At 34.0% G+C, this 21,410-nt stretch overlaps 2 protein-coding genes and 1 long non-coding RNA gene across 4 annotated transcripts in view; 2 read left to right on the forward strand and 1 right to left on the reverse strand.

Annotated features, from left to right (window-relative positions):
- Nucleotides 1-2,346, forward strand: part of LOC136041599 (uncharacterized) — a 78,683-nt gene extending 76,337 nt beyond the window's left edge. The window contains exon 3 of the long non-coding RNA XR_010621065.1: nucleotides 2,173-2,346. This is a non-coding gene — a long non-coding RNA (uncharacterized LOC136041599). The remainder of the gene's footprint in view (nucleotides 1-2,172) is intronic.
- Nucleotides 1-21,410, reverse strand: part of LOC136041596 (sodium-dependent nutrient amino acid transporter 1-like) — a 157,994-nt gene that overhangs the window by 93,062 nt on the left and 43,522 nt on the right. For both annotated transcript variants that reach the window (XM_065726301.1, XM_065726300.1), the window contains exon 4: nucleotides 1,586-1,814. In XM_065726301.1, coding sequence (XP_065582373.1) covers nucleotides 1,586-1,814 — 229 coding nt within the window. The remainder of the gene's footprint in view (nucleotides 1-1,585; nucleotides 1,815-21,410) is intronic.
- Nucleotides 6,894-19,428, forward strand: LOC136041595 (atypical kinase COQ8B, mitochondrial-like). Its single transcript, XM_065726299.1, has 2 exons — nucleotides 6,894-6,910; nucleotides 17,434-19,428. Exon 2 carries the CDS (start codon nucleotides 17,437-17,439, stop codon nucleotides 19,393-19,395), a length of 1,959 nt encoding a protein of 652 aa, XP_065582371.1. The 5' UTR covers nucleotides 6,894-6,910; nucleotides 17,434-17,436; the 3' UTR covers nucleotides 19,396-19,428.

Here is a 21,410-nt window from a genome sequence, read left to right on the forward strand (position 1 = left end):
CCTTGAATTCCCAAATTCAGGGATGATTTTCAAGATCAAGGGTATTTTTAATGGTGAAACTTCACTTCTTATCCTCGTAAAGTGGTATTTCGAAAATCCATGATTTTATTTTGCGTCATAAATATTTTATTTCATATTAAACCAATTTCTGCTTAATTGGACAGGTTACCACAATTGGAAATAATTCCCTGGACATGGGAGTAAGCCGTTCTGTATCTATGATAACCCAACTACCCATTTTTTAGTTGTATCCCTGCTAAAGTTTATTTGTTCTCCTTTAAATTACTTGGTGATACATTTTGTTTTAATTTAAGCGGGGGGGACGTCAATTTTCAAAATATTGTCCATAATGCTAATCTGACTATATTCCTACTTAAGCTCCTAACTCTGCCTCATTTGGTCTACCGATTCGGCAGACTGATATCTCCTAGATAGAGTCAGACGAAATTGAATCCTTCCAAAAGAGGAATATGTGAGTAAAATTTCTTAAAAGGTCCCTTAATCCCTTTTTCTAAAATGAAAGCTTAGTTAGAAACATCTGAGCGCAGGGAAGGTACACTGTGCTTGCGTTTTCAAAAATACAATATTAAAACCTCTTATGGAACACATTTTTCCGATAAAGCAGATCCCACCTAGATTCCATCCGTCTTGGGTTATTTTTTAGCCCATCCGTACCTTTTCCACTGTTCGCTGCTTCACCTAAAGAGATCAAAAACTTTTTCCCCTACATTTAAAAAAAAAAATCCCACTAGTTTCTAAGGTTTTATTACATTTACAGGTGTTGCTTATGTTTCATTCATGTTTAAACATCCCGCCAGTTTCTAAGGTTTTATTACATTTACAGGCGTTGCTTATGTTTCATTTATGTTTAAACATCCCTCCAGTTTATAAGATTTTATTACATTTACAGGCGTTACTTATGTTTCATTTATGTTTAAACATCACGCTAGTTTCTAAGGTTTTATTACATTTACAGGTGTTGCTTATGTTTCATTTATGTCTACTCGTTTTACTTCCTTTCTATGGTTGAATAAGCCTTTTATATATTTTTCCTACTTAATATAACGAGTTGTACTTTCTGTAACCTTTTGACATGCTATAACTTTAATGACTGTTTTAATCTTTGAACAAGTTATGAATTTGAATTGAAAGTGTATATTTTGTACACTTTTATGCATACTCTTTGTTTTGTTTTTTTAATTTTTCTTGATGTTTCTTCCAGTTTGTGTTTTTTTAACTGAAATGTTAATTCAGCCCTTCGGGGCTTGTGATAGTGATTCCTTAAGAAAAAAGTACCTTAGTTTATGTCAGAAACAGTCAAAGCAATGATATGATAGATATAGGTAAAAGTAAATTCCTCACATAAAATCCGAATTATTTTAAGGCGTGACATTTCGGAACAGTCATAGCAAATATTGTGGTTTTCTGAATAACAGAATTCTGAAATCACTCATTTTTTTTCAAAATCAAGTTTTGCAGTCAAGTTCTTATGCTTAAGAAGAAAAGAAAAAAAAACTTTTAATGCAGGAATCAAAAAACTATAAAATATGCATTTATCCTTAAGTAAATTTTTTGCTCTACTTACATAAAAAACTGTTCAGAAGAACTTTCAAGTGTGCCATTTCCTGTGTCATAGGCTGACAAATTACCTCCTGATGGAAAACACGTTGTCATATCTGCCCACTCTGGATCACAGATAGCCCACGGGAGGGGATCAGCAAAAGAACTGAGGAAGTAGAAAACAGTCAAACCCATGAGATGACAATAGTAGCTGACAGTACACCATGTTGCTACTGCTTGTCCATAACCAATTCCTAAAAAATGTAAATTATTACAAAATCTTTAAGAAATTATAAAAGTGGTGGTTACCAATCGCTGACGAAATGTGGCAACCTCTTCATCAGGTGAATTTTTGAGGTTTTTTCCAAATTCGCGAATTTTGGAGTTGTGGTTTTTTTAAATTTTGGAATTTAACAGTTTTTTTGTGAAATTATTACCGATGAGCAAAAACATCATAACCTTGGAAAATTTCAGTTTGGATATTTGAACGCAGTTTTGTTTTTCATAAAATGTTGTGTCGAGTGGTTTTTAGCTCACTGTTAGGTGAAAACTATATATCTTGCTTGATCTTCTTCTTCCTCTTCAAACCAGGTTTTTTTTACACTTTTTCAGATTCTCAACACCAGAATCAAATTTAGGGCCCTGTGAAAGGCTACTGCAGCTCAGGACAAATTCTGAGTCTCGTATTACCATATAGAGATTGAACCCACCACGCTACCATAGGATATCTTGATATCACCAACAGATCCGGTTCCCTCAAACTTTTTTAACTAATAAGAAAATAAGCAAATAATGATTAAATTATCTGGATTTTATTGTTATTGATTAGAATAAACCAAATGAGGCGAAATATTTTGATTTGAAATTTAAATGCGGTTTTATTTCTATAGTTCTTTTTTCGCTATTCTTAAAGAGAAACAATAAGAAAACTATACACTGATGCAGAATACAGGAGAAAATTTATCCACTGACTGTGTGTCATGGACACAAAATATCCCATATAAAAGCATTGGCAAGTCGAAAAGTCGTTTCCATATTCTTTAATAAGAGTTTTGAATTTTGTTTTTATTTTTAGAATGTATATAAAATGATAAATAAAATTTAAAACCTGAAAGCATTAAAAAGTGGTATAAATTCTTTGTGGTATTGATCGGTGCTTTTCTCGCTTTTTTTCAATGTGTAGTGGTTAAGAATGAAAAAATCTCCTATGTAAAACTAACAAGCAGGTACCACGCATCTGAACTACTTGGCAATAACGAGTCTTCTTCAATGTGTTGTAAATACGTAACTTTGTTTTTACATCTTGAGCCGGAAATAAACTATGGGTTAAAAACAAAAGCCAAGTTGTCCAAAAATTTTAATTTGCCTGCTTTAATTCTGATTGTTTTTCGCCAAGTTTTATATGTCAATCTGTAATGTCAAAGATGAAAAAATCTCCCACGTAAAGCTGACTAACAGAAACAACGCATATCCACTACTCCGCCACTGTGTCGAGTCTTCTCTAATGTTTTGTCAATGCGTAGCTTTGGTTTTGTATCTAAAGCCAGACATAAAATATGGGTTAAAAACAAAAGCCAAGCAGTGAACAAAATTTTTAGTTAGGTTGCTTTAATTCAGAATATTTCTTGTAAAATTCTGCCTCAACTCATATGTGTTCAACTGTTCTAAAATTTCCAAAATAAAAATATATCATAGATATTGTTACATAGACGCATCATTAATTTCTTGAGATGCAACAGTAATATACAAAATAGTGTACTTGTAAAAAAAAATTACCCCGGGACCTTAACTTGACTAATTCAACAAACTGTCGTGAAACAGAAAGAAGACCAAAGCAGACCCAGGACAACTCTTTCAGAAAAGAAGAAAAGGAGGTTTTTTGCATATTTAACCATTGTGCAACCGACAAAACTGCATGAAATTAAACTGAAAAGTACTCACTACAATCATTAGCATTTAATTATATTTTACGACAGTCGCAATATCAGCTTTCAGAATAGTATTCTAAACTTTGGTTATATAACAGCACTATAAACCTTAAGTTTTTATCAGTTAAAATAAAGATAACACTAGAATATAGTTTTTGCCAAACACCTATAAAATTGTTAGCTACAATTAGTTAGATTTGTTGAGAGTTTCACCGAATCATTGTATATTACTAGTTACTGAGGCAGTTGAATTTGCTTTTGCTTTTGGTATGTATCTTTCATAAATTTATTACCTGAATTCATATCAGATTTCATAAAACATCATCGTATTTTTTGTGCAAGTAAACAGCTACCCGCTATCTATCGAAGATGGTACTAATTGACTTGGTAATAGAGAAATACACTAGAACCAGTGCTTCTTATATATTTATTTTTCAGAGTTTTCCCTTATCCTAGCGGATAAAAACTGGGTTTTCCAATTTCTCCCCAGTTCATTTCCTCTTATTCTCTTCATTTGTTAGCCAAGGCTCTATTTTAAAATAATTTAGCAAAATCAGAAAACTTTTGCCTATTTTTACAAGTCAAAAATATTTAATCTATTACCCACAGCAAAGACTATAGGAAATCTATAGTGGTCAGATATTTACCAATGTAACATGGGAAGGTGCGGGTTGAATACAACTAGTGCTATTGACAAAATGACGTCTGTTGATTTCATTAAAATATATGTCATTAACTTTCAGTATTATAGGATAAAAAAAAGATGAAATGCTAATTTAGTCAGATTTTTTTCGTTTCCAACAATCATTTAAAGTAACGATCCGATTTGAACAAAGAAGGTCTAGCTTCACTTGAAATAATCTAAGCATTTCAACAAGCCTGTTGGCTAGCTATCAAGTCAGCTGCTAAACAGATTTTGTTGCTTTTAGTCAAACATACATTCTAAAGTATGTGGATATAAAAATATGTAGCAGCTTAGAATTATGTGGAGTCGCCGAATATTCGATGTTTGAGGTGACCTTTTTTTCTCGACACTAATGCTAGGTTCCACTTTAAGAATACTCAGACATGCTCAGCCTACCAAATATCGATATAAAAAGACGTCAAAATGTACATTAAAAAAAATGAGCGTTAGTTAAACCCAGAGACCATTTTCACTGGGATCCAAGTTGCATGAAAATCCTTTATCCATATGAATATGTGCTTTCGTGCTAAATTTGTTCAATGAAAGTATGCTTTTGCTTCCGTTTTCCTCTAATCTATCTCTTGTTGCAATTGGTAAGAAGTCTTAATTTAACTTTGCCTTTTGACAAGAGGAATACTGAATAAACAAATTCACCTTTTTGTCAAACAAATGGTTATTTCCAAGAAGACACACTCATCTTCATGAAAATGTGCCCCTAGAAGAATGTTCCATTGCCCCTTTTCTTTGTAATGAGCATTGAAGCCATGCTAATCTCCCTTCCTTATGAAAACATCCATTCGCTCCAAAAAACAGGTGGATTCTTCATCTTGTTCTGCTCTGGTCTTAAAACAAAGTGGAACTAGAGCTCTTTGTCAAACTCCACAAGAGATGGATTAGAAGAGGATCAAAATTAAACATATTCATGTGGATGCAGGATCCACAGCTTTCATCAGCTTCAAAATAGGCCCCTACTTGGAAAGCTGGCAGAAACACATGGCATTAAAAGAACGCTACCCTTTGGTTCCCATTGGTGCGATTTATTTTTAAAACAAAAATTGCTCAAGGATAGTGGATGAAGAAAAATCGGAAAATGTTGACACTGTAACAGTTCACTACAGCCGTGAAATGCAAGAAAATTACGAAAAATTTAAAAAGCATATGTATCTGAATAGGCTAAATAAGTTTTAGAAGCCTTGGGCTAGCTTATATTATCCTAGACTATCTTTGCTTTATGAAAGATACAAGCGTCATCTCTTTGGCTCATTTCTTTGGAAATATCCCCCCAGGACTCGTCTATTAAAATATTATACTAAAAAGACAGGGCTCTCATGTTGTTTGTCAATTATTAATGGACAACTTTTGAAGGATATTTTTTTGCAATTTTATGGCCCTACTTTCAAGCTTTCAATTCAAAACAGCGGATGCTATTTTCAACGGCTCAGTAGAAATATTCAAACGCAGCTGTTGAACCGTTGTGACGCAGAGATTTGAAGCAAAAAAGGAAGGAAATTTGACGGATCACACAAAAACGGCCGTTTTTGCGTGAAATCACATCGATGGGAACCCTGGGTACGTCGGTATTTCGCTCATCAAATTAAACTATTGGTTCAAAAATTTAAAACGTGGGATAAGCAACTTATGTAAGATACATTTTCAAAGTAAACTATTTCGTATTTATTAGATTATATCTAAGAGGCAAGTTTTTATTATGAAAAAATTCAAAAATAGATCTGCTATGCCGATTAAGTAAAGGGAAACTGTTTGTGCCTTCTGACTTTTCTAAATCCTAATTTATAGATATTTCAAAGAATTTGGAAGAGTAGGCCTAGTGCATACTTTTTTTTTTGTAAATGTAGCTTAAAATTCTGCTTAAATCATTAGCATCTTGTTTCAAAAACAGAAGTCAAAGAAGAGTAGATTTGAATCAAATTTGATGGACAAAGAGGGAAATTGATAATCTTAAGGTTACAAGTTTTGTGTCCACTCAGAAAACCTTCTCTTTCAAATCTGTCTCAGTAATGGACCTGGGCCCAAGCACAATGTCCTAAACTTAAAGCAAAATAGAGACAAATTATTGTGGTAGCCTCAAAACTTCCCTTCAAAATGTTCTTCAGGAAAACAGCCATACACCAAACCAGAGACCATTCAGAAAAGATGTATGTTAAAATTCCAGTTAATTGACTTCTTGCTACCTTGGAAAGGGTTTAGTTTAGGAAAATCAAACTTTCAGGGATGGGTCTACAGGCTAAAGTATGTCCCAGGAAGGTATTTTAAAGTACCCACCTCCACTCCTTCTCCCTCTAGAGGGCCCTGAAATTTTCCTACATGACAGGTCTATACCTATTGAAATTTTAACAAAACAACATTTTACCTTAATTTTCAGTTACTAGCCTAGTTGCTTTTTCTCTGCCTTTAGTTCTTAAAATGTAATTCCTGTTATTTGAGTCATATCAACATTTTTTTGTTTCAAAATTTAGGAAATGTGTTTGTGTATCTATAAAACCTTATAAAATAGAATTCAGCAAAGTTAGGCTAACTGAAAAAATAAGTGAAAAAGTGCAGAAAACAATTTTGTTGTGCTTCAATTAAGCAGAAGATCTATTTTGTAAGGTTTCACTTTTATAACATATATTTTTAAAGCTCATCAAAGGTCAGAGGCCTCTAGAGGGAGAAAGAGTAGAGGTAGTTGCTTCAAAATACCTTCCCAGGACATACTTTAGTCTGTAGATTCATCCCTGTAAGTTTAATTTTCCTAACCTAAGCCCTTTCTGAGATAGCAAGAAGCCAATTAGCTAGAATTTCACCAAGGTGTACCAGCCAAAAGCCAGAAAACATGCCTTTGCAATTTTTTTCTCAGTGCAAGCTGTTAACATATAGAACAACTTGTCTGAACAAGCACTAAACATCAATAGCTTCAAAAACAGAGTTGACAAGTCCTGGGTTGCTGAGTAGTCAATATAACTTAAAGATCAACTCACCCATTAAGCAAACAGAGGGCATTGAACAGGCAGGGTTACTGCCAGATGGTGCTGAACAACTTTAAGTAAGTAACTATGGCTGATGCCTAGCCTAGAAAATCCATAACTGTGCAGTTAGCCCTGCAGTATCTCATCCATGCCAAAAGTCAGGCTTAATTTTTCTATCTTTAGTTTGGTTCTAATTGTCTATATTTTCATCTTGAAATAGAGATTTCACCCAATTGCAGGGCCTTGCAGTTTTAAGCTGATCAGAGCCAAAATTTGGTTGACCCCACACTGTCCAAGGCCTCGCGGATGCCTTACCTGCATAATACCATTGCAGCCATTCAGTCAGTCCACATTACACCAGATATTATGGTTGTGATAATAGGTTATAAGTAATTAATTTTTAAAATAGTAGATCTATGGCCAAATTACAATATTGAAAGCTTTTATATACCAATCTTCTTTGCTTTCTCCTCTCCTGTAGCAAGAGTAAAGAAATAATTCTAACTAAAAAATAAATAAATCAAAATAGTTCTAACTTTTATTCAACCTTCAAAAATGATCCCCCTATTGTAATCTGCTCATGTGAAACTTTGACACTAAAGGTAGATGGCCAGTGTTGATTTGCAGTGTTTGACACTAAATGTCTATGCTGCATCACTGAAATTATGTACCTTAATAAAGTCCCAAATATCAATTCCCTTGAGTACCTAAAATCCAACAAACATCCTCCAGCAAGATTCAGCAACTTCAATGGCTTGGTCATATTAAGTGGATGAATTTGTCATATCTCCCAAAAACCATCTTCAAAGACTAAGCCAATGATTCTCATCTTCCAAAGAGGTTACACCTCACCACCTTTTGGTCTTTCTTCATTAAGTAGAAGACCACAAGGCATACAGAAGGTATATCTATCCTATTATAAAGAAAGAGGCTCCAAGACATCTTTCAAGGATAGACAAAACTTGGATGTATTACCAATAAATAGGCCAATTTGGTTCTTCCTCTGGACTATCCTTAAGTTTTAAAAGCTTATAAGAATGAACTCATGGAAATCATTCATATTCGGCTTAAAATGTAGCTCACTTGCTGGGAGTAGGAACTACTTCTAGCATTAGACTATGATGCTAAGAACCAATTATAGCATCAAGGTATCTAAGATTAACATAAATGCACATGCTTCTCCATCCCAATTTGTTTAAGGCTTCACTCTTTATCCCCTTCAAGAAGCTCCTGTAACTAGTAAATTCTTTCTTGATGTAATCCCAGCCATGTAAGTGCCAACCAGCTTTGTGTTTTGCCCCTGATGAGATGGATAGCCAAAAAGTATAGTCTTTAGCAATTTGTGTTTTGCCCCTGATGAGATAGATAGCCAGAAAGTATAGTCTTTAGCAATCTATCATTGTTTATCCATAACACATGGCATAGCTATCTTAACCTTTACCTAGCCAGGGGTGGGTCCAGGATTTTCTTTAGCAGGGGGCACATAATAGGTTGCTTCAATAATTTGCAGACAAAGAAATAACAGCAATTCAAAAGGAACCTCAACAATTATGCATTGTAGGTAGATAGTGGAAATGGTCATGAATTTAATCTAAAATTGGGTGAGGGTTAAAGTTCTAATAAATTTGTTGAAATTAAAATGGTATAAAAATATTGATAAAAAAATAGTACATATAAAAAAACTGCCCTGCAATGAAAAACTAAAAAGCTGTTTACCATCAATAAAATGTAAAAAAATTATATTTAATATTTTCTGCATAATTTTTTGCCTTTGCACTTCTGACGACTATAGAATGTGACTTAGGCTTTGTATTGTCAAAAAAAAAAAATTGGTCTTGAACCATCTTTTGGGGTCATGTATTCTTTGTGATACAGGTCAAACCATTTAGCATGTTGCCTAACTTTGTGACATTGCTTAGTAATGATGAGCAGAAAATGAGGATTAAGATACAACTTTAATATCCACAAAAGATGTGTTAAACATTAATTCTTTTAGGGGTGTAACAAGAAAAGTTGAACAAAAAGACAGAAATACATAGAAGACATTTGAAGCACAGGTTTTAAGTATAGGTAATAAAGCATTAACTAGTCACTATTTGTTTTTAAAATAATGTTTTAATAAACAGTGTCAACTTTGACAAAATATCAGAAGTTACTAACCAAAATTTCACTTTTCATAACAACATATTGTATCTTTACACTTTTTAAAGTTCAGTATATTTTGCTTAAGTCGCTAAATTCAAGTTTTCTAAGAAAAGTCTATTTCTTTATTTCTACTCCTGCCATACCTATTTATTACACAGACAGTCTCTGCCTAAATATTTTGGTGAACATTTATAATGGCTAGTGCTGTCAGTTTAGAGCTCTTTGTTAGTATTTCCTCTTCTATTCATCCTAAAATATTTTGATTATCCTAACATCCTAAAATAATTGTTAGAAAAATATGAACTCCAATAAAGATGCATGTAGGTGTATGCTTCAAACTAAGTATATGAGTCAAAATACTTCTTAAAAAATAAGTAATTATGTGTTTGTTATTTTTGTATCTGATAGGTATAGATTGGTGATTTAAATTCTCAATGTTTCAAGTTGAGGTTGATTTCTAATTATTTTTTTTAAAATCTTGAGCTTTTCAGATATTCAATGTAAATGTTCAAATCTTAACATGTCTGTTGAGCACAAAAATAAAAATTTGAAACATCAGCTCAGATTTTGCATTAAGTAATAGGATTGTCATATACAAATTTTGATTTATAAATAAGCAATCATGGAAATATGATTGGATGGCATGTATCAAAATAAGTATATAATTCCTCAGCAGGTGTATCTATAGCAATTTATACAATTTTACAAACAAATATTTTCAACTCCTATACAAAAACATAACTATATTTTGAGATTGGTTAGTATTGAGAAGGTGAGAGACTCTGAAATAATATTGTAGTTGCATTACATTTCTGTGTTCAACTCAAGTAGTGTGAATTTTCACTTTCTTTTTCAACATTTCATTAGTAAACATTTGAAAAAATAAATGAAATTCCACTGATTCAAACTGAGAAGTCAGAGACTCATCCATACTAGTTAGAAACAAAAAACACATAATTATTTGCCTTCTTTTATAAACAATTTTTTGACAATCTATTTTTCTTAAATGACTACTCCAACCTTTGAAGGAGTATTTTGACTCATATACCTAATTTTAAGTGCATATTTATATTAAACTTTTATTAAAGTTCAAGTATTTCTACAGAGTTTGGTCATTCTTTTAATTTTTTAGGATGAACAGAGTAGGTAAAATGGTGTATTTTGCAGACCATTTACTAGATGCAAATAAGTGGTAAAGTGGCCACCATTTGCTCATCAAAATCCAAAACGTAAATTAATAATATGTTTGCACTTCTTGTAGCCTACATTTACTTCCTATTATACAAATCCCCTTAAAAACAACAATGTTGTAAAAACTACCCTGCTTTACAAATAAGGCAAACTCAAATTTTATGACAGCCAAAAAAAGTAAGGGTATCAATTTCTTTGTCTCTGTGCCATAGTAAGAAAGTTTTTCAGCCCTGTTGTAACAGCACAATCCTGAAATATCATTTTGATAGCCTAAAGAAGTTGGGATTTTAAAATTCCCCTCCTTGTTATTACAAAATGAAGATTTTTGTCTCCTAGCTGGCTTTTTTTTTCGTAATATACACATATTCCATTGATAAAGGTTTTTAGGTGGTATGTGTTATCAGTAAGATCTAACAGAGACCACACAAAGTAACTGAAACTTTGTTTCAAACTTGTTTGTGAAAAGAAACAGTCTTAAAAATCAAAAACTTACTAAAAAGTCGACTACTAAAAATTGAATTACAATAATAACTTTTGTTCCAACCCCAACCATAACAAGTGGTCCCAACACCAAATCTGCCACTACATCAGGGGGAGCGCACCCCCTGCGCCCTCCTCCTGGATCCACCTCTATCTACCATATTAACTTTTAGAAATTTGTGTAAGGTATACATTGATTTGTTATAATCTTGAAGGCCTTATAAGTAAAGAAGATTTGGAGTTAGGAGCAAAAAACCATCTTTCCAGGGCTAAATCTTAGATCTGCTCTTGAATATTTTATTCTATAGCCCAGCAAATTTCTATAATGACAAATAAATTACTGTATCAAAGTTCTACCCTAGTATTATTATAGTGGGATAACAAGTATTATTTGATTTAAGTCTACTAAGCACTATTTCACCAGTATTCTTTGTACCTAAACATCCTTTTTGGATCTTTTATTTTGTTTACAGATGTATCTTTATTTTCTTTGGTTTCAAAATTTAACAGCTTTCTTTTGTAAGATGTCATCAGTGCAGGATGTTTGTGTTATCCAACTAAACACTAATATCCAAGTTTTATGAGTTGGGAAATCTGACACAACAATTAAATCTACTTTGGGCCAATCCATAATTATATGATGGTGTTGTTAATATTCAAGTTCTAAATTTTTAATGGGCTCTGGATGGTTGTGTCCAACCCAAAGGCATTGTTATATGCTCCATGGACTATGCTGAACAAAATGGCTATCTCAAATTTTGATTGGGTGGGTTTAGGGAAAAGAGTGTCAGGGAGGAGGGTGGGGTAGTTGCCCTCTATCACTTTTGACTCTTAAAAGGGAACTAGAACTTAAAATTTCCAATCGAATAAGCATCCTCTAAAGTCTGCACAACCACCCCTTCCATAAAAATCTTAGATGACCCTGTGCATAATTTAGAACCCTTGCCCAATAACTTACATAACTTACAACACTTGTTAAGGGTTTCAAACTATGCCCCAGTGCATATAAGGTTTTATGGAATGGGTGCTTGCATAAACTTTGGATTGGATGGGGCTCATTTGATTGGAAGTTTATAAAGAGTCAAAAGTGAATGGAGGGTGACCAGCCACTTCCCCCACAAGACTGTCATTCTCCAAAGCACATCCAATCAAAATATTAAGGGAGCTATTTTGTTCAGCATTGTTGAAAGGTCAGTGATTATGTCTTTGAGGATGTCAACCTCCCCACAGTCCTCAGGTTAAGAGCTGTAATTTAGGCAGTTTGTTCATTGTTTACATGTGGTATATGCTATTGAGAAAGGAATGTATGTTTGGACTCTACTTTCCAAAGAGAAAGGGCATTCCAGGTGAGCCTACCAGAGAATTTTGAGGGGAGTGTTGAACTAAATCAAAACATGTTATGCATATATGGATTGTCCAATGGGCAAAACTCAGAAATGACTAGGTTTAATAATTTGGAACTTTCAGGAAATGACAAAGGAGATGATCAAAAGGGGAATGTTTGCACGCCACCTCTACTAGGCTACTACAACTACCACCACTACTACTGCTACCACACTATACTTTTTACAATATTGAGAGGTAATTTGAACTAAATCAAAAGCTGCTATGTGCATATACATGTGCTATATGCTATTGAGAAAGGAATGCATGTTTGGACTTTATTTTCCAAAGAGAAAGGGCATTCCAAGTGAGCTTACCAGAGAATTTTGAGGGGAGTGTTGAACTAAATCAAAACATGTTATGCATATATGGATTTTCCAATGGGCAAAACTCAGAAATGACTAGGTTTAATAATTTGGAACTTTCAGGAAATGACAAAGGAGATAATCAAAAAGGAATTGTTTGCACGCCACCTCTACTAGGCTACTACAACTACCACCACTACTACTGCTACCACACTATACTTTTTACAATATTGAGGGGTAATTTGAACTAAATCAAAAGCTGCTATGTGCATATACATGTGCTATATGCTATTGAGAAAGGAATGCATGTTTGGACTTTACTTTCCAAAGAGAAAGGGCATTCCAGATGAGCTTACCAGAGAATTTTGAGGGGAGTATTGAACTAAATCAAAACATGTTATGCATATATGGATTGTCAAATGGGCAAAACTCAGAAATGACTAGGTTTAATAATTTGGAACTTTCAGGAAATGACAAAGGAGATGATTAAAAAGGGAATGTTTGCACGCCACCTCTACTAGGCTACTACAACTACCACCGCTACTGCTGCTACCACACTATACTATTTACAATATTGAGGGGTAATTTGAACTAAATCAAAAGCTGCTATGTGCATATACATTGTCTAAAGAATTGGAATGGGTATTAAATTGGAACTTTCAGAGAATACTAAAAGGGGAAAATAATCTGACTAAAAGGTAATATGTACATGCTACTATTAACACTACTATCAGTGCTAGATTTACTGCTGCTGCTACTACTTCCATTGTAACTACTTGTAAAGCCTATTACTATTAATATTCCCACTTGTAATATCAATATTACGACTGTGCCTTCTATTGCAACTATGCCCAAGAGTATGAAGGTGAAATTTCCAAGGATTGTTTTTTTTTGGAGGGGGGGACTTAATTTCAATACACCATATGCTGACCTATAGGGTCAGCCATATAAAAATTATGCTTTTTATTTGGTTTTTCATTTTGACATAAAAGGACTGAAAACTGGTCAATGTGTAAGGACTTTTTTCTAAGTATTATTACATTATAAACAATTTTTTTTAGTTAAATTAGTCTGAAATTCAAAACATTTGTATGATGTTTGTATATAGTTTATTCTTGTCAAATGTATGGAAGATCAATCAGCATATCATTTTGTGGGCCATTGATTCAAAATATTGCTTTGCCACATTCAGCAGATTGCTTCTAAAAATTATCAGTTGTTGTCAAAAATTTTTTTTGTGTGTGTTCTTTGTGTTCTTAAATTTCTTGTTCTTTAATTTAATTTGAATGAAAAAGAACAGTATTTCTTTTAAATAGTAAAAAACTATACCATGTGTGTTCTTTTCTGAAAAAATTGATGTTTTTTCCCAATTAACCTAAATGTTTTTTTTTTCATATCACTGATAAAAACGAACTGGTCAAAATACACATTCTTTCTTAAAGCAGGTGACACACTGGCCTCTAGGGACTGAGGATGGAGCGTGACTCTGTTTGTGACTTGTACTTTTTGTGTTTATGGTATATCCTGTCAAAAATATCGGCTCTACGTGGTAAATAATAGCCCTAATGGACTTTGCAAATAAGATTACGATTCATGGTCGCAGCAATAGCTATTACTTAGTAAAGAGCCAACCACGGTCCTTAGTAATGGTGAGTTTAAAAGCAGGTTTGAAAATAACCATTTGAAGGGGTTTCAAGAATGATAACTATTATTTCAATTAATCTTGATAGTAAAAGTTTATATAAAAAGAAATTTATGTGTGCTTAAAAAGTGGCCTGAAACCTCGCAAAAACGGCTTTGGATCAAGACGAAAAATGCATAATTGAAATCACTATATTTGAAACCCCTCCATATTGGAATCTATTTCCTCCACCTAGAACGACAAAGAAAATCTCTTTTTTGCATGGGATGCACTGTGCCTCCTTTTCCCATCCCAGGGGTGATTGTGCCAAAGTAGTGATTGCAGAATGTTGGAATAGGGGCTCAATTGAAAGGACATTGACATATCTAGCACTCTTTTCAAGTAATATTACAGATTATTGCACTATTTTGGTGTAGTAGTGCGATATCCTGCTACACTTCATTTCTTGCCTCTATGACAATCTTAAATTGCTTTTCTGGTTTGTTACTGGGACAGCATTGTCTTTCGACAATGGTAGCTCCCTGCACTTAAGCAGCAATGGGTGGCGTGTGTCCAAGTGGATTTTCTTTTTTCTTCTTAATGTCTGCTGTCTCTGAGTCCATTCGTCTGCATCTTTTGCCTGAAAGCACTTTTTATTGCTCCTTTCTTTAGAACATTCACTTTAAGTTGAAGCCCTACACATAATTCATGGGTGCCATAATGCACCCGTTGTTATTTCCACTATGCACTGATGTGATCATTAGGCTGGCAAGTGTTTCAACCCTTGTCAAAGGGATCATTTAAACTTCTGCATAAACATCGGAGGCTGAGAAGGAGGGGGATAGTCTCCCTCATATTTGGGATAATTTCCCTTCATTCTGGGTTTGAATTTTACTCTTTAATCTTTACCTGTTTTTACTTAAGTTACTCTATCACTCTTTACTGTTTGCTCTTTACAAGTAAACAGTTCATCAAGCAGTCTTATTTACGTTAATCACTATCATTCTTCACTGTTACTCTTTGCTGTTTAATCTTTATAGTGCAACTCTTTACTTTACATTTTTCTTTATTTAAGATAATCACTATCGTGCCTGAAGGTCATATATGACATTTTTGTACTTCGAGATAGTAACCAAAAGTGTTTTGCCAACTGCTGTGGATCCTCATAGGGGGAATCCCTCTGAAGACACAAGGCTTCGAAGCTCTTAGAGTCATTGCTTCAAAATAGTTTGTCTTTACTCTACCAGCTAAGAAAAATCTGAAGCTTTATTTTTCTTTCTTGGGTGCATAAATATAAATACCAATATTTTATAGTTTCACGTTATTCCTCCCTAATATCAGTTTTGCTCTTTATCAATATTAAATAAAAAACTAGTTTTTTGCTAAACTGAAAGTAAGGAGCGACATTAAAACCTAAGACGAACAGAAATTACTCCGTATATGAAATGAATTGTCCCCTCCTCAACGCCTCGCTTTACACGCTAAAGTTTTTAATTGTTTTAAAAAGTAGAATTGTGGCAAAGAGTCAAACTTTAGTGTAAAGAGCGAGGAATTGCGGAGGAGACAACCCATTTAATATACGGAGTAATTTCTGTTCGTTTCAAGTTTTAATGTTGCTCCTTACTTTCAGTTAAAAAAAACTATTTTTCTTTAATTTAATTTCTGAACGTTTTTGAATTAATGCATGTTTGATTTTGGCTCTCCGCATATAAATTATTAAAATGAAATTTGCATATTAATTCTTTTTTTGGTCTAAATGGCTTTCCTTTTTTATTATTCCTAGTTGGTGCCTAATTCTTTAAAGGAAATTTCAAACAAGCTCAATTTCTATAAAGCGCTAATTTCGAGTACTCAACAGATATTAAAAAAATGTCAAGAGTCAACTTATCTGAACAACCTTTGCAGATATATCTTGTGGAATCTGGGAAGCAATAATTTTTGATTATTTTAAGTTTCAATTTCACTCTTTATTTCCGAAACGAAAACTTTTCTTTTTAGGTTAATTCCTATAGGATTGATATTTGAAATGACAAAGTAGACTAATGAGTTATTAATTATTGTAGAAAGATTTTTCTTTGGTCAGTAGGCAAGACTAAAATAATTTAAAATTTATTGAAAAACCTCAAAAGTGGAAACTGTTCTAGATCCTTTAGAATGACTGAAAGGTTTATTGCTTAGAAAACTCAAAGAAAGTTCAAAATAAAAAGAACCAATTTTCTATTTTATTTGGGCTGAAACTATTGATGTATTGTTGTAATAATTTGGTCATAATTGTTGTCATAATTTGTATTGCTGTCATAATTGTCATAATTTGGGCTATTAAAACCATGGCTTGCAAAAGCGCTGGTTTGACTTAGAATGCTACAGATATTTAGTGAAAGTATGCAACTTAAAAAAAAAGGAAAGAAAACAATTGAGACTCGTAAATAAACAAAACGAAAAAAAACAGCTTTAACATAAGTACACCTATAACATGGATAAAACTTTTAATCAAGGCAGTGAGATTCGGTAACTATGAAAAGACTATAATAAAAAGGATGTTGTTTAAGTAAAATCTTGTTGATTTAGAAGGATTTAAAAAATAGCTTTTTAGTATTTTTTTTCAAAAACTATGTTTTGTATTTTCTATGAAAAACTACTTGAAAAATGCCAAAATTAGTAGATTATGCGAAAATAAATTGGGAAGTATGCTGGAAAAGATGTTTGTTTAATTGTGCTTTGGAGACTAAATTCTTTTTTAAAAAATTGAAAAATGGATGCTGCTCTCTTAACTTGCAACCCAAAATGTTTCTTAATATAAGCTATGTTTTATTGATTTTGCGCCAGAAATCATTTTTTTTTTATCGTAGGTGGGTTTTAGGGGTTTGTCTCTATGTTATGCTCTCTTGTATCAGCTAATTAAACTGCACTGCAATTGACATTATTTTTGACTCAAAAGTGGCTTAAATTATTTTCAAAGGGGTCCTCTTTCATAGGAGAACAAAGTATAAAACGTGCATGTTCAGTAAAAACGGAACGTAAATGTGTTCTATTCAAGTAATAGCACCCTTATCGGAACATTTGGCAGAATGACCCCCCCTCCTCCTCTGAAAAATGTCTTTATGTGTCATTGAATATTTTCACATTTTTTGTGAATAAATATAAGATGCCTTACATTTTGTTTTTCTAGACAATGTCACGGTTTGGAGACATTCTTGGCGTCTTGCGTGGTGTGGATAAAGTACTCTCTGCCTCAAGAGCAATTAAGCAAGCAGAAATGAGGGAAGTGATTGAGAAATCAAGTATCCTTCCACCACTATTTCAGGCAGCGGCTAGTGTTGCAGAGAAAGTTTCAGATATAGGTGCTAATCCAAGAAAGATTGACTTTCAAGATATCATAGAAAGAGTCACTGCAGTGAAAGAAGGAATTAAAGAGTATTCGAAAGTGGCATGTAGTAATGATGATAAATCCAAGAAATCACAAGAATTTTCAACTGAAGATCCTTTTGGGTCTACATTGTATGAAGAAGGACAGCCAGATGCTAGCAAAAAGGAATCACATCTCACTGAAACACCTGCCCCAACTGAGCCAAGTATGCCAGATATTCCAAGCAGTCAATCTCAAGTTCACGCAAGTAACCTCGGATCTATGTCTGATCCAATTTTAAAGCCTCCTCAGATTCCTCTTACAGAACAGCCTCACAAAAGCTTTCATATGAACTTGAGGTGCTTAGATAATGTAAAAACGCCACTTAAACCAAAGGCAAAACCAGCTGTGCGTCCAGTTGTAAAACCTAGCCTTGGGGCAAGTGCTAAGGAGAAAGCAGTCCCGTCTTCTCGTATTTCAAGACTGGCGTCTTATGGCCAATTAGCTGCTGGTTTAGGATTTGGAGCGTTGGCAGAAGTTGCAAAGCGGTCAGTGGGTATGTCAGAGAAAAAAGAAAAAGGTACATCTCTCTTATCGTCAAGTCCATTTATGACTGAAGCTAATGCAGAACGAATTGTGAACACACTATGTAAAGTGCGAGGTGCCGCTTTGAAACTGGGCCAAATGCTTAGCATCCAGGACAACGAAATGATAAATCCCCAACTACAGTCAATATTTGAACGTGTTCGTCAGTCAGCTGATTTTATGCCGTCATGGCAGGTGAATCAAGTATTAGAAAAGGAGTTAGGACCAAATTGGCGCGATAAAGTGGACACCTTTGAGGAGAGGCCATTCGCTGCTGCTTCTATTGGCCAAGTTCATATGGTAACCTTAAAAGATGGTCGTTACATGGCCATGAAAATTCAATACCCAGGCGTGGCTGAAAGTATTGATAGTGATATAAACAATTTGATGGGGATTATGAATGTTTGGAATGTAATACCAGAAGGTCTGTTTATAGATAGTGTAATACCAGTTGTGAAACGTGAATTAGCATGGGAAGTCGACTATTATCGGGAAAAGGATTGCTCAAAACGTTTTAAGAAATTGCTTGAACCTTATCCTGAGTATTATGTACCTGAAGTTGTTGACGAACTTTCAACAGGGCAAATTTATACAGCTGAATATATAGAAGGACTTGCTATTGACAAATGTGCTGAATTAGACCAAGAAACACGGAATTACGTTGGAGAGAAGCTTCTTAAACTATGTTTAATGGAACTTTTTGATTTCCAATTCATGCAAACAGATCCAAACTGGGCTAACTTCATGTACAACCCAGATGAAAAGATTATATATTTATTAGATTTTGGTGCCAGTAGAGAGTACCCAAGAAGCTTTGTTGACAAATATTTAAAAGTTATAGAGGGGGCTTCGCGTAATGACAGAGATCAAGTTTTGAAGTATTCACAAGAACTTGGGTTTTTAACGGGTTACGAATCGAAACGAATGGAAAATGCGCATATAGACGCAGTTATGATCTTAGGAGAAGCCTTCCAATATGATAGACCTTTTGATTTTGGAAATCAGAAAACAACTCATAGAATTCAACAGCTTGTACCCGTTATGCTAACTGAAAGGCTATGTCCCCCACCCGAGGAAAGCTATTCTCTTCACCGAAAAATGTCGGGGGCGTTTCTTTTGTGTGCTAAGCTTGGGGCAAAAATTAATTGCAAACCTATGTTTGATGATCTTTTTCAAAAGTATGATTTTAGTGTAAAATAATTTCTTTTTTAATTAAATAGTTTCGTAAACGTATTAAGTGATATGATCTATAGTTATATTTATTTAAAATGGGCTGCATTATGTTTTTTTTGGTTGGGGGGGGGAGCGGGGGCTTTTTATGTTAAAAAATTAATTCATCATCATCAAGTATGTTGCCGTGTCAATGATGCTGCCAGCTTGTGGCAAAAATGAACATGAAACGAAATCATCAGCAAACCCAGATGCTTGATCTGGAGCTGGGCCTAAATTCTAACAGCAAACCACGGTGCAAACAAATATAAGAAATAAAAAATGAAACGAGCTATTTTGTAAAAGGGTGGAGGTTCCTTAGAAAATCAAAATTCTGATTTATCATGAGTTGTTAGACTATATTAAATAGTTTAATAAATGTATAATTCAATAGGCTGTATCAAAGGACGGAATTAATTTTAATGGACTGTTCCTCCGAGTTTGTCAGTTGTTTTTTTTGTGTGTCATTTTTCTCAATGATTTTAGCAAATTCACTCGTTTTTCTGGTAAAGCCGCTAAAATTGAAGTGAAGAGTTTGCAAAGCAAAAATGAACCATAAGTCGCCTACAATTGTGGAATACAAAATTTTACTTAGTCATTTTTTCGTCCTTTTGTGTTCTACTTAGATTTTTCATTTCGGAAGTCGATTTTTAGACCCCTCTCCCAAAAATAAAACTGGTTTTTTTGGTAGTTCAGTAGTAAAATGCTTAAAATTTATTTTTCCGTAGCTGGAGTGTCAAAAAATATTACTGCATGGAGAGATCAGCAAGAAATGCCTCAAAGATGCTTCTATTTTTTGTTTCATACTTTTGGAAATTGTAGATACTGAGGAACCAATTGACCCTTTTTCTTAACGGGAATACACTATAAAATGCATGAAATATAAGAGGGAAGGGTATAAGAGTATTGGGGCTCTTAATGGACCCCCCCCTCTGTAGTGAAAATAGCAGACAAATCCGTTTTTCTGAGAACTCAGTGTTTAAAAAATACCTAAAAACGATCTTCTGCAAAGGACCCAGACTCCAAATAGCTAAGACTTCCTAGATTTAATCAGCCATATTTCCTTATAGAAATATTCCCTGAAATTAAGGTCACACCCAGGGGATATCCAAGTTTGTTCTCTTTTTTTTCTTAGGTGTCAGTCAATCATATCTCAATTTAGGAATGTACCTTCAAATCAAGGTGATATTAAGAAGGGAGAGAGCAGGAGCTCTAGATTAATGCCATCCTCCAACCAAAGAGAATATAACGCATTTTGTGAAAAATTTTGAATTTCTAAATATTTTTAAAACTTCAAAAAAATCCGGATTGGGTAAATTAAAGCATTAGAGATTCTAAGGGGATAAGGTTTACGTCTAATGTATACGGGAGCGGGTGCTGAATAAATTTTTAGAGGGGAACCAACGAAACCTTGGGTTAGTCACCCCTATTTTTACCCTCCCCACCAGCCATATAATTGGTGCAACTTGTACCTTTTTGGGTGTCATGTGCCCCATAAACCAATCTCTTGCTTGGGCCGTGAATATGTATACACATTTCACATATCATCCTTTGAATTGGTGCTGTGTGGCCCTAAACTTTAGATATATAGGCCTACTGGGTGCTCATTTGAATCCAAAGTAAATTGGTTACTTTGATATCTATGTTGACTATGATATCTACCTAAAGTCATAGATACGGATTAAGTTTCGATTGAAAATAATGACTGGAAATACGGAGGCATTTGTGAAGTTCAAAGATAGCTTAAATTACATTCTAAATGAATGAGGTTTGAAGATCGTGTATGGTGAATGAGGAATGGCTCTTCTTATTATCTGCATCTTTTGCAATCTTATTTGCTTCAGCCTAGTCTCCATGGGCCCAAATAGGCATGGTGATTGGGCAGCACCCCTATATGCCTTCAAAATCCTTATAAGCAAGCGTAAAGCTAAGTTTTGATAGAAGAAAGGACATTTTCTTCTCCTTCACTGTCCAGCACTTCCCCCTCAAAGACAATTTCTAGACTA

The sequence above is a fragment of the Artemia franciscana genome, unplaced genomic scaffold, assembly GCF_032884065.1.
Source record: "Artemia franciscana unplaced genomic scaffold, ASM3288406v1 PGA_scaffold_30, whole genome shotgun sequence".
Classification (NCBI taxonomy): domain Eukaryota; kingdom Metazoa; phylum Arthropoda; class Branchiopoda; order Anostraca; family Artemiidae; genus Artemia; species Artemia franciscana.